This window comes from Nylanderia fulva, unplaced genomic scaffold, assembly GCF_048542155.1.
Source record: "Nylanderia fulva isolate GAGA-0341 unplaced genomic scaffold, ASM4854215v1 Scaffold17, whole genome shotgun sequence".
Lineage (NCBI taxonomy): Eukaryota > Metazoa > Arthropoda > Insecta > Hymenoptera > Formicidae > Nylanderia > Nylanderia fulva.
In genome coordinates this window covers 1,805,360-1,826,712 of record NW_028189945.1, presented here as the reverse complement: position 1 = coordinate 1,826,712, position 21,353 = coordinate 1,805,360, and the positions used below count along the sequence as shown (strand labels likewise).

Below are 21,353 nucleotides of genomic sequence, written 5' to 3'. Positions count from 1 at the left end.
TGTAAAATCATGTTTTTTCTACAATTAAAAATAAAGTTTATTGCAAAGCGCGTTGCCACTTATTCGAGTGTTTTTTAAAATTAAATTTAATTAAAATTAAAGAAAAATTAAAAATAAATTGTATCCATCTATAGAGAATCATTTACAAATACTATCTCTGATCCGATATGATAAAACTGATATCCGATTTGACCATCTTTGATCGGCCTTGATCTTGAGTCGCGTCGTTCAAAGAGAAAAAAGGAGGACTATCGATCCTTTAGGTCATTATCGACTTTCTTCATCTACGCGTCAGCTATAAAGCCATTTCTGTCATCCGATGCTAATACCAGACGCATCCTTACAAGGCTGTGTTTAACCTCGGAAGGAAACGACCAGAACCCGTCTCGTCGTCGTTCGTGATCGTGGGAGCCATCCTCGTCCTCGTGGTCATTCGCTTCGAGAATTCCCGCGGACGTTATAGAGACAAAACACACAACCGTGTTTCTCGGATATACCGAGATCGAGTACGACTACTTTTCATTTTCGCGGAAGAAATGACGTCGCTGCGCCTAAAATGGCAAGCCAGACACTGTCAGTCTCTACGAAGGGAAAGGATACAGAAACATTATACGGAATAAAACACAAGATGTGTGCAATGAGAAATTGTGATTGCAATAAGTTGACGTAACATTCTACTGTTAATTATACATATAAATATATCAAGTTTAAGATGTGTGTAATTGGAAATATCTTTATAATATGGAATATTTCTCTTGCAATATTGAAATATATATCACTGGCGAATCTTGAGGAGATTGATTAAACCTCCTCTTCGAAATAAAAAAATTTAACAAAATTTTTAAATTAAAAATAAGATCAGAGATTTTACTAGGTTTTCATCGTTGATCCTCTAAAGCGAGATCCAACCACGATACCAAGAAACATATCAAACTAAATAATTTTGATTATCCTGCATTATCCTTTTCATCATTGACTTCAGGATCCGCCAGTGAATTATACGAATGTGAAACTCTGCAATTTCGCATTGGTATGCAGGCGCTTTCAAGTGCCAGCTGCAAACGAAATTCCAGCCAATTATGATCGCGATGTTTCTACGCCACTGATATATCGAAGGTCGCGGTAAGGTGCGTCAAGTACGGCCCTTAACGTGCCTCCCGTGTGCAAGGCTATCCCGCCTAGTATTTACACGCGCTAACTCTACCGAATGTGCCCCTTGAACCAAGTCTGCTCCGAAACACCTTAAGTTCTTAATACCATCTATAGAATATCGACACGCGATAACTTGAGGCGTCTCGCATCATGCAATATTGCTCCAAAAATAGAATTATGAGAAGATATGGGAATGATTTAAAAACTGGATATCTTTTTTGATAAAAATTGAATTTTCATGAAACAAAAATTTTCGAAAGAGATAAGGGTATTGACAACGAGCTCAATATCGTATACTTTCCTAATATCATGCATTATATTTTTCTACGAAGTGATACGTATAATGTTAATCTAATCTCTCTTTGAACGAGTCAGTTTGTCGGTGAAAATTATTTATTTCAGTTTTTGGTTATCTAAAAAAATGTTTGCATCGTGTATTTAGACAAACGTTTTGAATGAAAAGATACGTGAGAATATTTCTTTTAACATAGGTATATGCAGTTTGTAGATTAGTCTTCTAATTTCATTAATTTTATTAAAACTTAAGTTATAGGTTTTTGTACTCGTTTGGACAATCATATTTCTTTCATGAATATTTACATAATATCGTACACCTCCTGATATTGATATTTAAAAATACGTAACTTCAGTTTAAAATGTAATCTATCACATTATGATAGTTATCATATTTGAATACTATATTATTTTAGAATTTATTTGTACTTGTCCAATGTGTAATTAAAAATTAGCATTTATTTACATTAAAAAAATGGATAGTGTTATCGAGAAAGTTTTGTCTACTTATTACAATTAATAGTCTGTATTTCAACTACGTGATTTATTGAATTTATATATTTTCTAGATAAAATCTTGTTCAAATTAAAAAATGGATATTAGACAGTTCTCTTACTAAATTATTTTTCAATAATTGTTTACCTGTAATCGATTGTCATATTTGACGAGAAATGTGAGAAGAGTCAAGAATATATAAAAGCGAGGGTATGACACTCGTACGTGTTTCAAGATCCAACTTCTGCTTCCCATTTATTCTCCTTTAATGGCAGTCGGTCGACGTTTCGTACAAGTCAGACAGACTCGCAGGCAGTCGTTCGCGTTTAAACACGTTTCATTCTTCGTCGATAATTCTGTCAGACGCGCGATAAACTCTGAATTTCTCTCTTGTAAATACATACACCGTTCCACGATGGATATTCAACACTCTCAGGGGCAACCTTGAGCCAGTAATGCGTTCGCGGTTTGCTTACGACCTACCCCATGTGACGAGGCACGCGATAGAGAGCGAACTGGAAGGAAGGCCGAACCGGAGTTGCATGTACGGCCAACGTAAATATTTAGCTGGTAAAAGGCGAGCAGCCTCGGGTGAGAAAAGAGACAGAGCCTCCGGAGTAAACGCGCGCTTTCCCTTTTTCTTTTGCTTTTTCGTCTGTCATAGCAACGTTGATGCGCAAATATATGCTTCGCTAAACCAATCGATCGAATCATCTCGGGTATCCTCTCGTTAACGCCGTGTCGATGTGTCATATGATTTATAGAGAGGCCATTGGTCGCGAATTGAGGATTACTTATCGACACGTCATCGTCGATTCTTATTCCAGATGCCCGAAGGGCGGGATTCTCGCATTCGCGCATTCGTTTCCTCTCGTTTACATTGGTAAAAGGGCTGGATAATTGAAGTCTCGAATCCGGCCGTTCCGGACCAAGTCCTTAGAAGGAAACGGAGCCGGTATCGCGGACAGGCGATCTGTCTTTATGATCTGAAAGTGGGCGTCGGTCTTCTCTCGGTCTCACAATGCCGGCGTAACGACGACACAACGAGCACAACGACAAAGACACAGTTCGCTCACGAGAAGCTCAGGACGAAGGATTCCCGTCTTGTTAAATCGCGACTGTATCCGCATGATATGCGACTGTACAACAAAATCCCGACAAACGAAAATCCCGTCCGTGACTTGAGAAACTTCGACAGTCTGATATCTTGATTAGAGAGAGAGAGAGAGAGTGAACGAAAGAATATATATATATATATATCTTTATATAATATCAGGATTTTATATACAATATAAATATCTTGTTAAACGGAACTCTTCCGGGCCTTGTTTATTAACAAATAAATTTTTTTTTGTCGTAAATAATCTAACAGTGAGCAACCATACTCGTATTTTTTGGCACCAAACACAGGGACGACTGTGATAAATTTTTAAACGAGTATATAGGCGTCTATACAGAAATATCACGATAAAAAGATTTTTCCGGATCTTGTTTCTGGATGAATAATTTTTTTTCTATCGTAAGAGGTCCCAAGACATATCGCTATGCTTGTAATTTGTGGAACTAGATGTCACATATACCTATACATATAATTATAAATTATCTTGAAATTTATAGAATATATAATATATATTATATATAGAAGTAACATGTAATAATACACATATTTAGTGAAAAATGTGAGAAGAAAGATATTGATCAGATTTTGTCTCATTTTATTAACCAACGATTGATTTGCATGAACTATTGATTTAGAGACTCGATATGTTGATTAAGATGCACGAAGATATATCTGAAGTCATGCAAGACATTTATCTGAAGAAGTGCTTATCTAAAATACCATGTAATACCATGTTATTTAGAAATAATCATATACGATATACACATGCTGTATCGCTCACGTGTCTAGCATTTGACGGAGAGTTCTGTAATGCCATGCTCACCTACGAGAATGAAATATAACTCGCCAACGTGCGTGCCGCGTTTACGATTTGTTACGCCGGATTGCATTTTAAAATTCGTATTTGCGTCGTTTGCAGCAGACCTGTCAAGAGACACTTCAGCGTGGAGATATTTATATGCGTGCATCAGCTTGCTGTGCTTAAAATATTCAGACTATCAATACAAACGCGATTTAAGCGAGAGAGAAAGTAATAACAACTCGAGTCGACATTTTTAAATATTTAATCTAACATCTATCTTGATATTTTAAATAGTCAGATTATTTTATTTAAAAACTATATAGGATAATTTTATTTATCAAATTAATATTTTAATATATAATAAAGATGATACTTATGTTATTATTATAATAGAATTTTATATAGATAAGATGATAAAATATTTTTTTATTTTATTTTAATTATAAAATTATATATGCCTATATTTAATCTATAATTTCGCCGAAACTATAGATTAAATTTGCTCTTCTTTTTAAAAATGAAATCTATCAAAATCCTTCAGAATCCATAAACGTAAAAAAATAGAGATTGAAAATAGGAGCAAAATTTCGAAACTCGAGACGATAAAAGAAAGGAGGAAGTAGCAGCTGATTTTCATCGCTTGTCTACTCAGAATCGCGTATAGAATCGCAGAATTCGCGCGTTTTACGTAGACATTTAAAAGAGGTTTCAACATCCGCCTTCTCAACCGAGCGCGATCTTATCTCTCTCATGAGATGACAATTGATCGAGAAGAGAGAGAGAGAGAATGTGAGAGATTAACACACGGTGGCGTATTATGGTATCCTTTTAGTTGTCTCGTCGACGCGAGTTGATACTCCAGGTAGTCTTGCGCGCAATCTGCGGCTGCTCGAAATTAATTATCCGTCGCGAGATCGGACGGACCTCGGCGGGGTTTCCGACGAGAAGACCGCGGGAGACCCGCAAATCCGAACCTCGCTATTGACCTCACGATTTTTTATCCCAGCGCAGCGGCAAAAAGTCGCGAATGTTGAGAGGATACGCGGATTTCATCTTTCTCTCTCTCTTTCAACTTTAACAAATTGGACCACCAATTCAATGAGAAACATTAATTGTATTATAAATTATAATGACGTCTGTTTCAAAATATCTTATTAATTATACATACAAAGTTGTAACCAAAAGTATACTTTATCTTGATGATTTTATAAATTTGATATTTTTTTTTCTATAGGTCTACCAAGTGGAGTATGTGATAGTGAAAACCGCGAATTCGCCGAGACCCTCGGCCTGGATCCTCGAGAGATCCTTAGACGGTGAAAACTTTCAACCGTGGCAGTATTATGCTCCGAGTGATGAAGAATGCTGGACGAGATATTCGGCACCGCCTGTCACAGGCAAGCCCGCTTACGACGACGAAGTTATATGTACCAGCCAGTATTCCAAATCAGCCCCCGCGGAGAACGCTGAGGTAAGGATAAGCTAAAATTTTCGTCAAGCTCGAAAAAAAGTGATCGATCAGTAAATCAGCATTTTCTTTTTATTGTGCACGATTTTTGACATTTTTTTTACAGCCTAAAAAATATTACTTCACGAAATTATATTAATTTTTTATTTTAATTTCTATTTAATTTTTATTTAATATTTATTTTATTTTATTGGTTTATATTATTTTCTTTTAGTTTTTTGAAGGGATATTTTATGATTGTATTATTCTAATAATTAATAAGACGCATGTAATTAAATCAATCGAATAAGCTGTCACGTGCAAGATCAAGCTGTCAGACCGCGCTTACATCATGCTCCTTAGCTTGTAATTTTTCACACAATGTTCGTTACGGAACCAGGAAACGCGAGAAAGATATGGCGTAATCGGTGACTAACGTAAAAGACTGCCATTACGATCCAATTAAGTTGCTAGCGCGTACTACAAATAGTGCAACGCACGCATCGGCAACATCGAAGTGTTCCGAACACTGATAATTAACCCGTAATAAAAACACCTTCGAAGCGCATTTTTCGCGCTATCCCTTTAACTGCCGACCATAAACCCGGTATAACGATCTATCTCCAATATAATCTCTTGCGTACAAATGTCAGGCTACTGATCGGCGCACCTTCGTGTTATTTAACCGGCCTCAAAAAATCTTCACCTTTCCTAACTCACAATAATGATTCGATATTTAAATGTAATTAGATATTGTTATTTCTCTCACATACGTTGCCATATATTTTATCGTTGATAAATATATATAAATATAATGAATATATTGTATACATGTATAATTAAATGTATATATAATGAACATATATATAAAATAATATTTTAAAAGAATTATATTTTCTCGGTCAAATTAATTGTATAGTAAAACAATTATTTTGTACTGGGTGAGAGAGATATCGAAATCTCTCTTTCATTTTATTTTGCGTTTTATCGAAAAATTCTATCCGCTTAAACTATCGATTAAGCAGATATATGCTAATACACGCGTGATGCAACGAGGAGTTTGCGTTTATACTCGCCGACATGATTTTTCGCGGCTCTCGTTCCACTTAGGAGCGCACCGTAACCGTGTCATTATCAATAATCCTTGCGAAAATCCTTGGCGTCGTTAATTATCGTCGGTTTTATGCGGCCGCGCGTGTGTAATTACGCAGCGATCGGATGATTAGCGTTCGCGGATTTTGCAGGCAACGGGGTTGCCTGGCCGACCCGCTCGTTTCCGGTAGATCCCGTTTTTCCCTCTCCCACGTTTTCGTCTTTTTTTTTTCTTTTTTTTTTCGCGAAACGGAGGCGCCTTGAGATCATTAAGAAACGGAGACCAAGCACCGCTTTCTCGATATAAACTATATGTAATAGGCGTCTCGAAATTATCTCTACATTCCAACATTCCGCTTATCATAACAAATTTTTATTAATTTTTGTTTATTAATGTGAACTATTTCTTCAAAACTTATTTTGAAGTCAATTAATTAAAATTTAGAATTACCCTTTTGTTAGACATATACTCTAAATTCAATTTCTCAACTTATCCAATTATTAGGGTTGTTCTGTCAAATAAAATTTATTTCATGTATAAACTAAACATAAAACGTTAGCTACAAATATTCTATACTCAAACTTAAGCGAATTACAATTATTATAAAATAAACGTTTCTATTAAAACGTAATTAGTAAAAAATACAAAATCATACAAAAATTCCACATAATATCGAAAATTAATGTTAGTTCGTCAATAAGAGTCGAGAATTTATAAGCAGTTAAAGCGTGTTTCAATCCGTCATATCCAACAAATGTTCGCCTCGATATGATCTTTGATTTTAATCAAATTTCGAAAAGTTTCATCGTCAATATGCGAGAAATTAATACGTTCCGTAGACGTTGACATCGTTCTTCCTGACAACTTTAACCACGTTTTTTTGAAAAATTATTTTATTGAAGATGACACAAGACAAGACCAACAATATAAAAAGACACCTCATTTCAAACTCTCAAGCTTAAGTTTGAGCATAGAATGTTTGTAGCTTTCACATAATGTTTTATGTTTAGTTTATACATGGAATAAACTTAATTTGACAGAACAACTCTAATAATTGCTCGATAAGTTGGCCTTTTTATCTATCACTAGTTGTATTTACAATACACGAGCGAAACTTTGTATCAATTGATTTTCAATTTCTCCATTTTTAGTCCAACATCTATTTGTCACGTGTATATAAACAATCTATTTCAAATATCACCTGATAAAAGACATTCTGTTTAACTATGGCGAGTCACATGTTTACGTATATCTACCGTTACTTCTCAATTAATTTCTTTCGGCCAACCGTTACGGTATAAGTCGCGACACGCAACGATATCGGAAGCAATGTGTTAAAAGAGAGTGAGAGAGAAAGAGACAAAAGTTTTTTGCTATCATCGTTATGCTGTTACAGCAACATATCTCTCGCAGCATTAATGCGCGATTGGCGCCTGTTTTGCGACGATAACTTGAGATTCGCGTCACATATAATTGTGACTGTAATTTAACATTCACCTCGTTACATCGTCGGAGGGATATAAGCCGCTATAGTAATGCGTTTCTTCACTATAGAAAATTTGTAAGTCACTTCCTTCATCTCCTCTCGATTTGTTTCGTTCGTCGAGCCGCATTTAATCTCGCATTTTTAATTTTCCGTCATAAAGTTATCGAGGAAACGGGGTATAATTATATCTCGCAGCATATAATGATATGTAATCGTGTTAATGCTATATTTTATACCTGGCGCTATATACATATATATGACGAGTTATTAAATAGCTGGATATTCTTTGATAAATAAATATAATTATCAATTTATTGGTAAAGTCGATTTGAAGTGATTTTTTTTAATTGCTGAAAAAGATTAAAGATTTTTCTTTTATAAAAAAGTTTAATAAAATTCCTAGTAAATTTTATAGAATTAATTACAATATAAAATAATTATAATAATATAATAAATATTCAATATAATATATATTTTATAGTTTTCCCTAATACATTTTTTCTATTAATGTTTTCCTCTTGGACTCAACATTTTCTTTTATTTATAAACTTGTCACCTCTAACACCTCCGTTATATACACGTGTAAATACGCGTATAACTTTACTGCCAACAGTGTAAAAATAATTTTACGAAATAACACTCGTGCTTCAGGAGGCACAACAAATTTCCGAGATATGATCTTGTTATTTCAAAACCGTTCACGTATTCGCGCGAATCCTTAAGAGATACTTGTACGACCAAGTCAAGGTGATTATCGCTTGGTGAGGATCGATTCTTAGGGAGGAGAACCTCCTTTCTCTCTCTCTCTCTCTCTTTTATGGAGGAGACATCCCTCTTCTTGCGAAACGGGTGCAACTCGTAGCAAGTTTGCTGCATTTCGAGGGATACAGCTCGCGTGCAAAAGCATAAACCTGCCGAGCCTCTTCTTTCTAAAGTAGGTGCGTACGCGATACTCCCTTATACGGCCAGGTAGCGCCGTACATGGCCGGAATGTAGGGATCGCCGTTTTTGTATCATCGATTCTCTCTTTCTCATCTCTCCGTTTTTCCTCTCTTTCGTTTCTTGTCTTTTTTTTCTCCCTTTTATCGCAATTTGCCGCTCGCACGAAACGCCGATCGCGCGTGCTCTCGTGATCTTGGAGCACGAGCTTTAATTATCGGGAGAGACCACGGAGAATTCGGAGCCAAGCTTGTACGAATTTTATTGTATAAGTCCTTCCTGACAATCTTTTTGTCCCAGCGAACAAATATTATATTATATTTCTTGCACTCACGTGCCATTTCTGGAGAAATTTGTTGGCGATTAATTATTATATTAACAGCAATTATATAAAAATGAATGGATGGGAGTGAAAAGAAATGACAGATAATTTATGTCGAGAGAAAAGAGCGAGTCGTCGGAAGCGACGAATATAAATAATAATTAAAAGCGAAATTCGACAACCAGCGGGAGATCGCGTATCCTAAATACACACGAGCGTTTGTTCCTTATTAGGTACCGCGTGCCCTTCATTTACGGAACTCGCCGTTCCTTTCTCATGGCGCGCGGCGCCATTCACGGATGATTTACTTCTTTGCCCACGTCTCCGGAATTTAATAGCTTCGCCCGCCAACGCTAATTGACCGTCGCTGATTGTTCAACAGCCACAAAGTTATGGAGATCACATCTGATTTTATCTGATTATCTAATATCCTTTTACTCTCCTTTTATAATGATCTCTATTTATTTTCAGATAGCAAAAAAGTATTTGGAAATGGATACGTCTAATTTATTCTGTCATGAACTATTTGGCAGAATATATTCTCTATTTTTTTAACATTTTTTACAATATATAAAATTATTGTTTTTTTAAAAATATTTTAAAAAAGCTGATTGTTCAACAGCTACAAAGTTATGGAGACCACATCTGATTTTACCCGATTATCTAATATCCTTTTACTCTCCTTTTATTATGATCTCTATTTATTTTCAGATAGCAATATATTAGCTCTCTTTCAGATTTCTTGTGTTTAATATTTTTTACAATAAGGTTACAGCTTTTTTCATTTGAAAGATACTTTGAGAAAGCAATCATATGTTTCTTGGATCCAGATTATAAATAAAATTCACATCTCGAATTATATTTCTTCAAAGTATTTAGAAATGGATACGTCTAATTTATTCTGTCATAATAAACTATTCGGCAGAATATATTCTCTGTTTTTTTAAACATTTTTTAAAATATATAAAATTATTGTTTTTTAAAAATATTGTATAAAAAAGCAATCATATTTCTCGGATGCACACAGTGAATAAAATTGACATCCTCTCGAGTCATATTTCTTCATAAGTGTATTTGGAAATGGATATACGTCTATATTACTCTATTAAAATGAGCTACGACGGGAGATTGCGTTGCGGTTCTAACAGGAATTTTAATTGTTTGTTTGAAAGATCCACACGTACCTGGTGAACGGTCGGCCCGGAGCTGCGAACCACAGCGCGACTTTGCTGGAATTCACCCAGGCCAAATACGTGCGGCTGCGTTTTCAGGGTCTTGTACGTGTCGGCGAGGCTTTCGCCGACAAAAGACGCGTCTTCTACTCGATAAAGGAAATCAACATCGGAGGACGGTGTCTGTGCTCGGGACACGCGTCCCGTTGTCTGTACAGCGTTAATCACGGGGTAAGTGCGAACGAATATTATTTTCGAGTAGGATATACGTATATATATGTAGTACGTTATTAAATTTGCAAAACGCAATGCAAATTGATAACTGTATCAAATATGATTTGAACAAAAAGATTCTGCTCTAGTAAAATTTATTATTATTATTATTATTCTTTTGGATTTATTTCTCGCGAAAGATTCTCAGGTAAAATTCGATACTTTCGCTAGTCTCCGAGGTTGGTCTCGCGCTCTCGGAAGCGATATGTAGTACGTTATTAAATTTGCAAAACGCAATGCAAATTGATAACTGTATCAAATATGATTCGAACAAAAAAGATTCTGCTCTATAGTAAAATTTATTATTATTATTATTATTCTTTTGGATTTATTTCTCGCGAAAGATTCTCAGGTAAAATTCGATACTTTCGCTAGTCTCCGAGGTTGGTCTCGCGCTCTCGGAAGCGATATGTAGTACGTTATTAAATTTGCAAAACGCAATGCAAATTGATAACTGTATCAAATATGATTCGAACAAAAAAGATTCTGCTCTATAGTAAAATTTATTATTATTATTATTATTCTTTTGGATTTATTTCTCGCGAAAGATTCTCAGGTAAAATTCGATACTTTCGCTAGTCTCCGAGGTTGGTCTCGCGCTCTCGGAAGCGATATGTAGTACGTTATTAAATTTGCAAAACGCAATGCAAATTGATAACTATATCAAATATGATTCGAACAAAAAAGATTCTGCTCTATAGTAAAATTTATTATTATTATTATTATTCTTTTGGATTTATTTCTCGCGAAAGATTCTCAGGTAAAATTCGATACTTTCGCTAGTCTCCGAGGTTGGTCTCGCGCTCTCGGAAGCGATATGTAGTACGTTATTAAATTTGCAAAACGCAATGCAAACTGATAACTGTATCAAATATGATTCGAACAAAAAAGATTCTGCTCCAGTAAAATTTATTATTACTATTATTATTCTTTTGGACGGATTTATTTCTCGCGAAAGATTCTCAGGAAAAATTCGAAACTTTCGCTAGTCTCCGAGGTTGGTCTCGCGCTCTCGGAAGCGAAATACGCGGCGAGATTTGGCTCCTCGGCAAATAAATCCGTCGAAAGTGCCATAAACTTGTCAGGCCTTTGTCCGCCGACACCGCTCTAATGGCAGGATCCCTTCTCTACTCGAAGTCGTTACCCGTTGCAAAGCCGTATAGACATGCCGCCAGGAATTAAGGTCCCTTCGCGATCGCGTGGAATGAGTGCTTTCAGAGGCGCCATTAGCTCCTTTTTTTTTCGTCACTATCAATGTTGCGGTTTCTAGGATACGCGTTTGAAGTGCCTGGCGGGAATCTCGGGGATTGAGGGGGTAGAGCGATGAATCACGATTAGAACCGTGAGAATTGCTCATTCACCCAACAAAGGCTGACCCGAATCGTATACGCTCGTCACCTGATTGTTACCGGCGCCGTTAAAGCTAGTATTTATGTCTATTCATGTGCCGCCTGTTGTTACGAAAAACAACTTTGCATTCGTACATTTTTTATTCATTTTATAATTTTTCTATTTCAATCAGGAATTGCCTATCATATGTCTCTCTTTTGAATATTATTTTTAATTATTATGCGAACATTTATACTCAGGTATATGTATGCATGCATATATGTACACATATATACAGTATTAATTAAATTTTTGTTTCTAAAATATTTAATATAAATGTGTGAGGATGTGTACTCTCTGGAAAAACTGGAGGTTATCAGACATTTTTTTATCATCCGATAAAAAAACGGAATTTCCGGAAAAATCCAAAAATTCTCTATCTTTCTCAGTTTATCACAACTCAGAGGAAGTTTTCCAAAATTGTGTTTGATAATTTATCTCTCTCAGTTTACCACAACTCAGAGGATGTCAAAATTGTGTTTGATAATTTTATTTTATTTATAGCACTGGAAAACATATGCGTGTATCTATCATATCTTCGTAATGGAGATTTCAAGCTTTAAAACCCTATTTTAAAATTTAAATTATCACGTTTCGAAACAAAGTTACAGCTATATAAAATTTGCTTATTGTTTTTGGACAATTTTTTTGATCCCCTAATTATTTTGAGGAGTGGATATTAATGACATTTTAGCAAGAGAAATCTAATTTTAACTGTAATAAATAAGACGATAATAGTTGAACGTGAACTGAGTATGGAGCACATTTAATGTGAAATGCAGGTCAATAGCGTGCGGACTAAATTTACGGCTGCCACGAGAGACGGAATGAAAATGCAAACGCGCTATGTTTGATCTCGAGAGATGATTCACGTTTAATTGCGGACATGCACAGGCGCTGCAGTTTCTCAGACAGCGGCGCGATACACGTGCGAGGGAAGACAATAGTCAACGCGAGTGATTAATTACTCTCGTCAGCGGCATATTTCTCCGGCGAAGCTGGAGGGTACACCTCTTCCTATTTCGCTTTTCTTCTCGCAGCTGTACAGGAACACGAATCCTCGCTCGTTACAATCCGAGAATGGACATTCTCTCTCGCCCAGTCGTGGCGCTCTATACATAGCTGGCTTTAACAGACAATAATAGTTCATCGTGTCCCCTAACAATTACACTGAGACGTTAACGCTTGAAATTGCGACATCCCTCTCTCAGCAGCATTCATCGCGATTACGTTGCCTTATTCTGCAGACGAAGTGCAAAATTTAAAAAATAATCTCCGCACGAAAGTGGCATTTCTTTTTCAGTACGTTAATATCTAGAATTGTCAAAATTATTGCCTATATTTTACGATTTGGATATTTTAATGTCGAAAAAAACTCATTTTATTAATACAATCAATACGTATTGTAATACATAATTTAAAAGTGCACATTAATATTAAATTTGAATAAATTAACATTAATAATACTTGAATACATAAAAAATTGATCAATTAATTTTTTGATAATTCTAGAACTTTATTCTTATGAATTTTAAAAAGAATATCTCGAGATCTTTTTATTTATATATAAGAAATGTCATTTATCGCTTTTGTAAGCAGAATTCGACTTCTGCAGCCTTTTCACCTCTTATTTCCATATTCCTCGAATCAGAAAAGCTTTTCGTGAAATCGTGGACGTGACGCGATGGAATAGTTATCGTGTCATTCGTGATGCAACGCGGATTTCCGCTGCATCTCGTTATCGCTGCATCGCATTATAGGGGTTGGCCGTTGACCTCCGCGTAGTATTTTGCTCACGGAATTTTCACGACTCGTTCATCCGCGATACGAGTCACGAGTACAAGTTCATTCAGCTCGTTGTTATGAATCGAAGCGGGATTATTACGGGAAGTGTGATGGGAGACGCAGATACAGTGAGAGGCAAAAGAAAGAAACGAAACGATCGAGAGAGTCTACTGGATGTTGATGGGATTTTTTTTTTTTTCGGGTCTGTCTACAACTGCGGATATGAGAACATTGCGGAGCATTGTATGTCGCTATCAATTCCGTATACAACTGTTACGGTCGCTTTAACATTGACGTCTCTTCGGAGGTCTTATCATCCCTCGAACGCATTCCGGGTAATTAATCATTTAATTAATCAATCTTTTTGCGAATCTTTGCGAGAACGGAAAGTATATCGTGAAATGAATTCATATTAACACGAAAAAAGTATCAATTACTATAGATAAAATTTGGTTAGCTATCCTTATAATACACCTGAAATTTCGTTATCGTGCCTAAATGTTATAGAATTTTATTTGAAAACAAATTTTTAGGTACTAATATTTTTTCTGAGAACTTTATTTTTTTTTAATTCTTTAAGTTAATGTTGAGAAAGAAGCTAGAGAGGAGACTGAGAGAGAAACTTTTAATTTTATTTATTGACTCTTAATTTTATTTTTATCTTAAAGAAATATTAATTTCTTTCTCATTATGTAAAAGATTTTAATGCTTTTTCTTCAAAAAGATTTAAACGCTTTACATTATCCTGCGGTTCATTTATGTGACATAAATCTCCTCTAGCTTCATTAAAGCTTTTGTCTGGAAACATTGGTCTCCCCACAAAAAACATATTATCCCAGCCGTTTATGCAGTCATTTATATTACTGCTTCATCAATATCTTTCTTCGACTAATGATTTCTATCTTTTAAATATATTCCACTGCATGCAAAGTAGAGGAGCAATTTCCGTATGAGACTTAATCAGGCACGTTTGCGCAATTTTTTTTCGAACAGCATCTTGTAATTTAAGATTTATAATAAATTACAAAATTATTTCTTAAAGGATAATAATAATTTATTAAAGAATAATTTATTAGTTATCGAAAGAATATGTTTTATGATTTAATATTTAAACAGTCGATTTTTCGAACAGCATCTTGTAATTTAAGATTTATAATAAATTAAAAAATTATTTCTTAAAGGATAATAATAATTTATTAAAGAATAATTTATTAGTTATCGAAAGAATATGTTTTATGATTTATTAATATTTAAACAGTCGATATTTTTTTCTCAATTGTTTTACAATCCAAAAACTGTCGATCTGCTTCTTTTAATTAAGAGAAAGAGTTTTCGGTCGAAGAATTTCATTGAAATTAAAAGACCGGGTCATATTCGATGATCGGAGAACCGTATAAAATTCATCGGGTTTTCATTTTTCGACCGCTGGTCCACATTTCGATTCGAGAAATAATATAATGGTCCCGGAGCATTACAGAGAGAATATTACATCCCGATGAAATGTAATTCGGGTTCGTTAAATGCCGCCGCGGCAAAGAGTAATCGCAGAAAACCGGGACTTGGCGATCACCGATCGCGAACTGGGTGGTCATTATCGTCGGCAGTAAATAATATCGAGCACGTGTTAACGGGGAGGCAGAGGAGAAAGGAATATCGCGATTGACCGGAGTAGTTTGTTCGTTTCTCACATCAATGATAAGACCACACGCGTAGCGGTTTAATTTCTTTTTGTTTTTCCGCGATATATATACGTATATATCTTGAAATACGGTGAACTCGAGGGTTCATTAATCTCGCGATTTATTTTGGGCGCTAATTTTTCGTGCGATTTCTTCGGCCCCGATTCCATGTGTTCCGATATAATTGCAGGGTCAATCGAGATAACTTTCCGGCAGAGAAAGTGAATCCGCTTGATAATATTAATAGCCGACATTTATGATTCTGTAATAATTATTAATTGGGATAGTTATTAATTTCATTGAAAGTTAAATTGTCACAATTTGAATTAATTGTGTTATTATAATTAGAAGATTTTTGTTTTAGAAATTAATTACATTAATTATTAAAGTTAGGAAATACTTATTAATTTACGATAATTATTAATTTTATTGGGGGAAGCTCAATTGTGTTACAATTAAATAGAAAGTTTTCGTTCGTTTTATTATAATATTCGAGTATTCTGATATATAAAAGGGAATAAGAAAAGGGATACACTTATTCCTTTTTGGTCGAGGAGAGACGAGATTTACGACACAAATATTTGTAATATTTGTAACTTTATCTCGACTTGACTGTTATGATTGTGAACGATTTGCTGGTCGCAAACGCTGTTTTCTTGAAACGACAAAGGGGACGGTTTACTCGTAAACCGAATGTATAACGTCCAGTGCAATGAAAACTTCGCTTTACGTCCGGCGATATAGTTATCCGCGATTATATGCATGTCGTTTGCACACGCCCGAAGTGCAACCGCGACCGTGAAGTTTCCGTCTTTACGACTTCGTAATAATCGGTGGTAAACATTCGAATAGCTTGTAATATTACCGAATGCATGTCGATTCATAATCGATTACATAATCAACAATTCAATCACTTTCAATCTTGCACTCTTGGTGCTTTATTATATTTTCTTACGCATCGTACAATACATCAAGCAGCAAAATACTGAAATTATTAATAAACTTGATTTAATTTTTTGTCATACTTTTTTTTTCACAACGATCTTTTTTTCCTGATTAATATATATGAATAAATTATTAAATTGTTTCATGTTATTCAATTCTTATCATTAATATATTATTATCAATTAAATAATTTAATTTTTATGGTAACAATAATATATTTGATTAAATTTTGAGTAAAAATCAAATATAATATTTTTTTCTGATTAATTTATATGAATAAATTATTAAATTGTTGTATGTTATTCGATTCTTATCATTAATATATCATTATCAATTAAATAATTTAATTTTTATTGTAACAATAATATATTTGATTAAATTTTGAGTAAAAATCAAATATAATATACGATAAATATTTTGCTCAATAATTAAAGATTGTCAAAATATGAAAAATCGGATAAATAGAACGGATGAGATAAGTCCTGAGAGTCGCTCCGCGATAAGCAAGGATGTTTATGAAAGTTTCTTTGAGGCTGAAGGAAATTGCGGAAAAGTTGTGTAGTACGACCGATAAATGTCTCCTTACATTCTCCTATCAAGAGCGATAGATCGCGTGCATACGGCGGAGATACTCGCGGTAATCTAAGAACATGAAGTACGTTTCGCGGCATCTGATAAGCGGTATTTTGTGTTATCCCTCAGCATCAGGAATGCCAATGCGAGCGCCACACGTGCGGCGAAAGATGCGAAAAATGCTGCCCCATGTACAATCAGATTCCATGGAGGCCCGGCACAGCTGGCAAGGGCTTTCACTGCGAGACGTGCAACTGCAACGGCCACGCAAACTCCTGTATATACGACCAGGAAGTGGCCGACAGGAGAATGTCTATGGATATCCGTGGGAAATATCGAGGCGGCGGCGTTTGCGTCAATTGCACGGTGAGATGATTAAAAAAAAAATAACGCAGTACGCGATTTATCGCGCATACATTCCGCAAACGGATGTCGTTAATTTAATGCGGAAAGAGAACGAGAGTTCATTTCTTCATTCCTTTAATTTGCTCGTTCTTGCTCTTATTTTTTTAAATGCTCGAAGAATTTTTTTCGAAAGAGAATACTTTGACAAGTGTATGCAAAGTGTGTCTTTAAAATTAAACTTGAAAGTAAAATATTATGTTAGAAGAAAATACTTAAATATTTATTTGAATTATATTTTTCATTGGTTTTTTTATAATCATGTACTATTTTTATTTCTATATAATATTATTAGTATATTTGATAAATATTATTTGTTAAATTTAAAACATAAAACGTCTTTTTAAGAATATTGAGAGCATATTTTATAATATTATTATTTGCATGTAGGTAATAATAATTATTTGTATTAGGGACATACGGCTGGTATTAATTGCGAAAAGTGCGAGATCGGCTACTACAGACCAAACGGTGTTGCGCCTGATACACCAGAACCATGCATGCCCTGCAACTGCAACGTGTACGGTAGTACAGGCTATTGCACTCCCGACGACTCCTACACACGTATAGGAAAGGTAATTTCTACATTAATTTTACCATAAAGTTCCAGCAAAAAAAGTATCTCAAAATAAATTAAAATAAAATATAAATATTGTAAATTTACACATAAAATTTTTAAAGCTATTTAAATCTAACAATATTAGAAAATTTCTTCTACGTATGTGTATATGTGTGTATTTATCCAATTTTTTAATAAATAAAAAACCTTATTTATTTTAAATTACCATCATAACGCTGAATCTCGGAAACACATCAGCCGCGCGACCAATCGATTAGTCGATTAATCGATCGCTTGCGATTAATCAATTTATGTCGATTCGTCTATTCCTAAAATTTTCACGATCTTAAATCGATGTAAGCACCGAACTACTTCAACTTTTTTCTTCGTTTGAACAGGTAGCAGGTGCCTGCGAGTGCAAGCCAGGATATTCGGGATACAAATGCGATCAGTGTGCGGCCGGTTATCGACAGTTTCCCGACTGCTTGACGTGTCCCTGCGATTCCCGCGGGATTCTACCGTCTCACGATTGCGAGGGTGACTGTTTGTGCAAGGCGAACGTCGCCGGAGATTTCTGCGATCGCTGTAAATCCGGATACTTTGCACTCACGAAAGATAATCTCGACGGTTGTTTGCCCTGTTATTGCTCCGATACAACATCTCGTTGCACCGCTGCTAAGTTATCGTATAGTATGGTAAGGAGATCGTAAATCTTTTCGACAAAGAACTTTTTTAGTATTGGAAATTTTTATTTTTTAACTTTGAAAATTTTATGACATTTTTATTACAAAGTGACTTATTAAAATCCGACCTGACTGGCCAATACAAAAAATGTTGAACACAACGTTTCGGCTCTTCTTAAGTGTTGCTTTCAAAATGTTAAAGCGAAAGATGTGATAACACACTGAATAAATCACTTTGAAATTTATTTATTACTGGCGACTTCATTCTAATCATTTGACATTTTTATTATTTAAAATTTTCTTAATTTACTGTTCTCTGTGGATTTTCTTTTTAACTTAGTTTAATAATATTATTGTTATTTATTTGCACTTTTTCTCATAAATTTAAATTAAAAAATAAATTAATTAAATGTTTAATATTGTGTTACAATAGTTAATATTTGTTAATAATTGAATGGCAGTCGAAAAAAAGAGAAAAAGATGTATTAAAATTATTTCATCAGTTGAAAGATTAATATACATATACAATATATAATGAATTGTATAATGAATCGCGTTGTTTATTGAGACATTCTAATGAAAGTCATAACTTTTTTGAGTAATTTATATATATATATATATATATATATATATATATAGTATATACACACACATATATCAGATAGGATTTATATTTATTGAGAAAAACCTCGTTTGTCGAGTATTGAGATTGACGAGTGTAAAATCCAGAATAATTAGTTGACATTCTCCTGCGGGCATGTCGTTCATTGTAAAACATTTATCTTAGTCGACGTCCTCATCTCGCGCAATAAATTGGATAAAGGGACAGTTATAGTTTATCGGTCTTGCCGATAAATTGCAGACCCGCAATTATGTTGACGATATAACGGCACCGAACTGGAAACGAGCAAAAACTCAAATTATACTGCAATAAGCAATACGCATAAAACTTCTCGGCGTACATAATTTGTCAAAACAAAATTTATTATCAAAATATCTTTTACAAAATGAGCGAATAATCTGACTGATATTAATTATAATATATATAAATTAATTAAAAATATATAATTAAAAATAACTTTATATTATATTTATTATTTTTATTTCTCTGATTAATTATATTTTTGAAAAACGAGATTGTAATCTTTATTTAATTCCGTATTAGTATCTATATGATCTTTACTTATTACTCGTTTTGTAAAAATCTATAACTCGCTGCAAAATAAAATAACAATAGTAACGTGTGAATTAGTGTGACGTAATAAATTCTAAAAGCGATTTCGTATTTGTTTTAGATTTCTACGTTAGAGAACTGGTTGGTGACGGACATGAACGCGTCTCGGCCAGTTGCTCCAACCTTGAACAACGACAACGGATGGTTAACCGTGACAGCGTTCGAGGTCGAATACGACAGCCCTTTCTGGCTGGCACCACAGATCTACACGGGAAATCGTGTGTCCTCGTATGGCAGCAATCTCACATACTCGGTTATGTGGGTTGTTATGCGAGGTGATACCAGCGGTAAACCCACCATGGAACCCAGCGTCATTTTAGTCGTAAGTATCCGGTTCTCGCGTATTCCCACGCATTATAATTCAAAGTTCTAGATTGAAAATAAATATATAATAACATGTAATTTTTTTTTTTTCAGGGTAACAACGGGATGCGCATAGCGTATGGTGAGGAACAGTATAATGGTCAAGAGGCTGAAATCGTGGTGCCTCTGCGAGAACACGGTTGGTATCACGTACGAGAAGAAGTTCAGGATATTTCGGCAAAACTAAGGTTGAGGAGAACCGAATTTCGCGGTGATCCCGTGACGAGGACGCAGATGATGCGCGTTCTCGCTGATTTGAAGTATCTGATGATAAGAGCGCGGTATCATTCGGAGCAAATCGAGGGAGGGTGTGTAAATCAAGAAATTTTTTCTTGTATTAATTTATATTTCGAATGTTTTATTAATTATATTATATTGCTGTTTTATTAATTATATTACTGTTTTTAGACTTCAATCTGCCATATTGGCAGTGGGCGAATTATCACTGGATGGCGAAAGCGACACTTTAGTTGAAATGTGCGAATGTCCCGAGGGATACACGGGAATGTCCTGCGAAAGTTGTGCTTGGGGATATGTGAACGTGCCGACCAATAGTTCCGATCATCAGGATCGTCATATATGCATGAAATGTGACTGCAACGGCCACGCGGGCTCCTGTGATCTAGTGACGGGTGAATGTGGAGTAAGTTCTGATGAATTTAATTTATTATATAAATAATTAAATATTTAATAAATTATAATAAAATTAATAATAAACTAATATATAATGTTTATAGATTATACAGAGAGAATTTTCTCTTAGAATTTACTCTGAAAATCATGATAATTGTGGGACAATATGGTATTGGGAGAATTTTATAAGAGTTTTTCTGATCAATAATTATCACAATAAAAAATATTAATATATCTATCACAATAAGATATAAAACATATGTTTGATTAATTATACTACATACATAATAAAATTTACTATGTACATATTAATATTTTTTATTGTGGTAAATATTAATCAGAGAAACTCTTATAAAATCATGATTTTCAGGATAAATTTTAAGAGAAAAGTCTCTCCGTGTATATATTATTTTATATATTTAATATATAAAATAATAAAATATTTAATATAAATTAATAAAAGTATAACAAAAAAAGACGTGAGAAGAAAAATATAAGAAGAATATTTTTCAT

At 34.5% G+C, this 21,353-nt stretch overlaps 1 protein-coding gene across 2 annotated transcripts in view; it reads left to right on the top strand.

The window, feature by feature from the left end:
- Positions 1-21,353, top strand: part of wb (wing blister) — a 173,671-nt gene that overhangs the window by 43,934 nt on the left and 108,384 nt on the right. For both annotated transcript variants that reach the window (XM_029311947.2, XM_029311948.2), the window contains exons 3-10: positions 5,098-5,334; positions 10,323-10,553; positions 17,096-17,332; positions 17,782-17,943; positions 18,326-18,622; positions 19,906-20,166; positions 20,262-20,515; positions 20,616-20,850. In XM_029311947.2, coding sequence (XP_029167780.2) covers positions 5,098-5,334; positions 10,323-10,553; positions 17,096-17,332; positions 17,782-17,943; positions 18,326-18,622; positions 19,906-20,166; positions 20,262-20,515; positions 20,616-20,850 — 1,914 coding nt within the window. The remainder of the gene's footprint in view (positions 1-5,097; positions 5,335-10,322; positions 10,554-17,095; positions 17,333-17,781; positions 17,944-18,325; positions 18,623-19,905; positions 20,167-20,261; positions 20,516-20,615; positions 20,851-21,353) is intronic.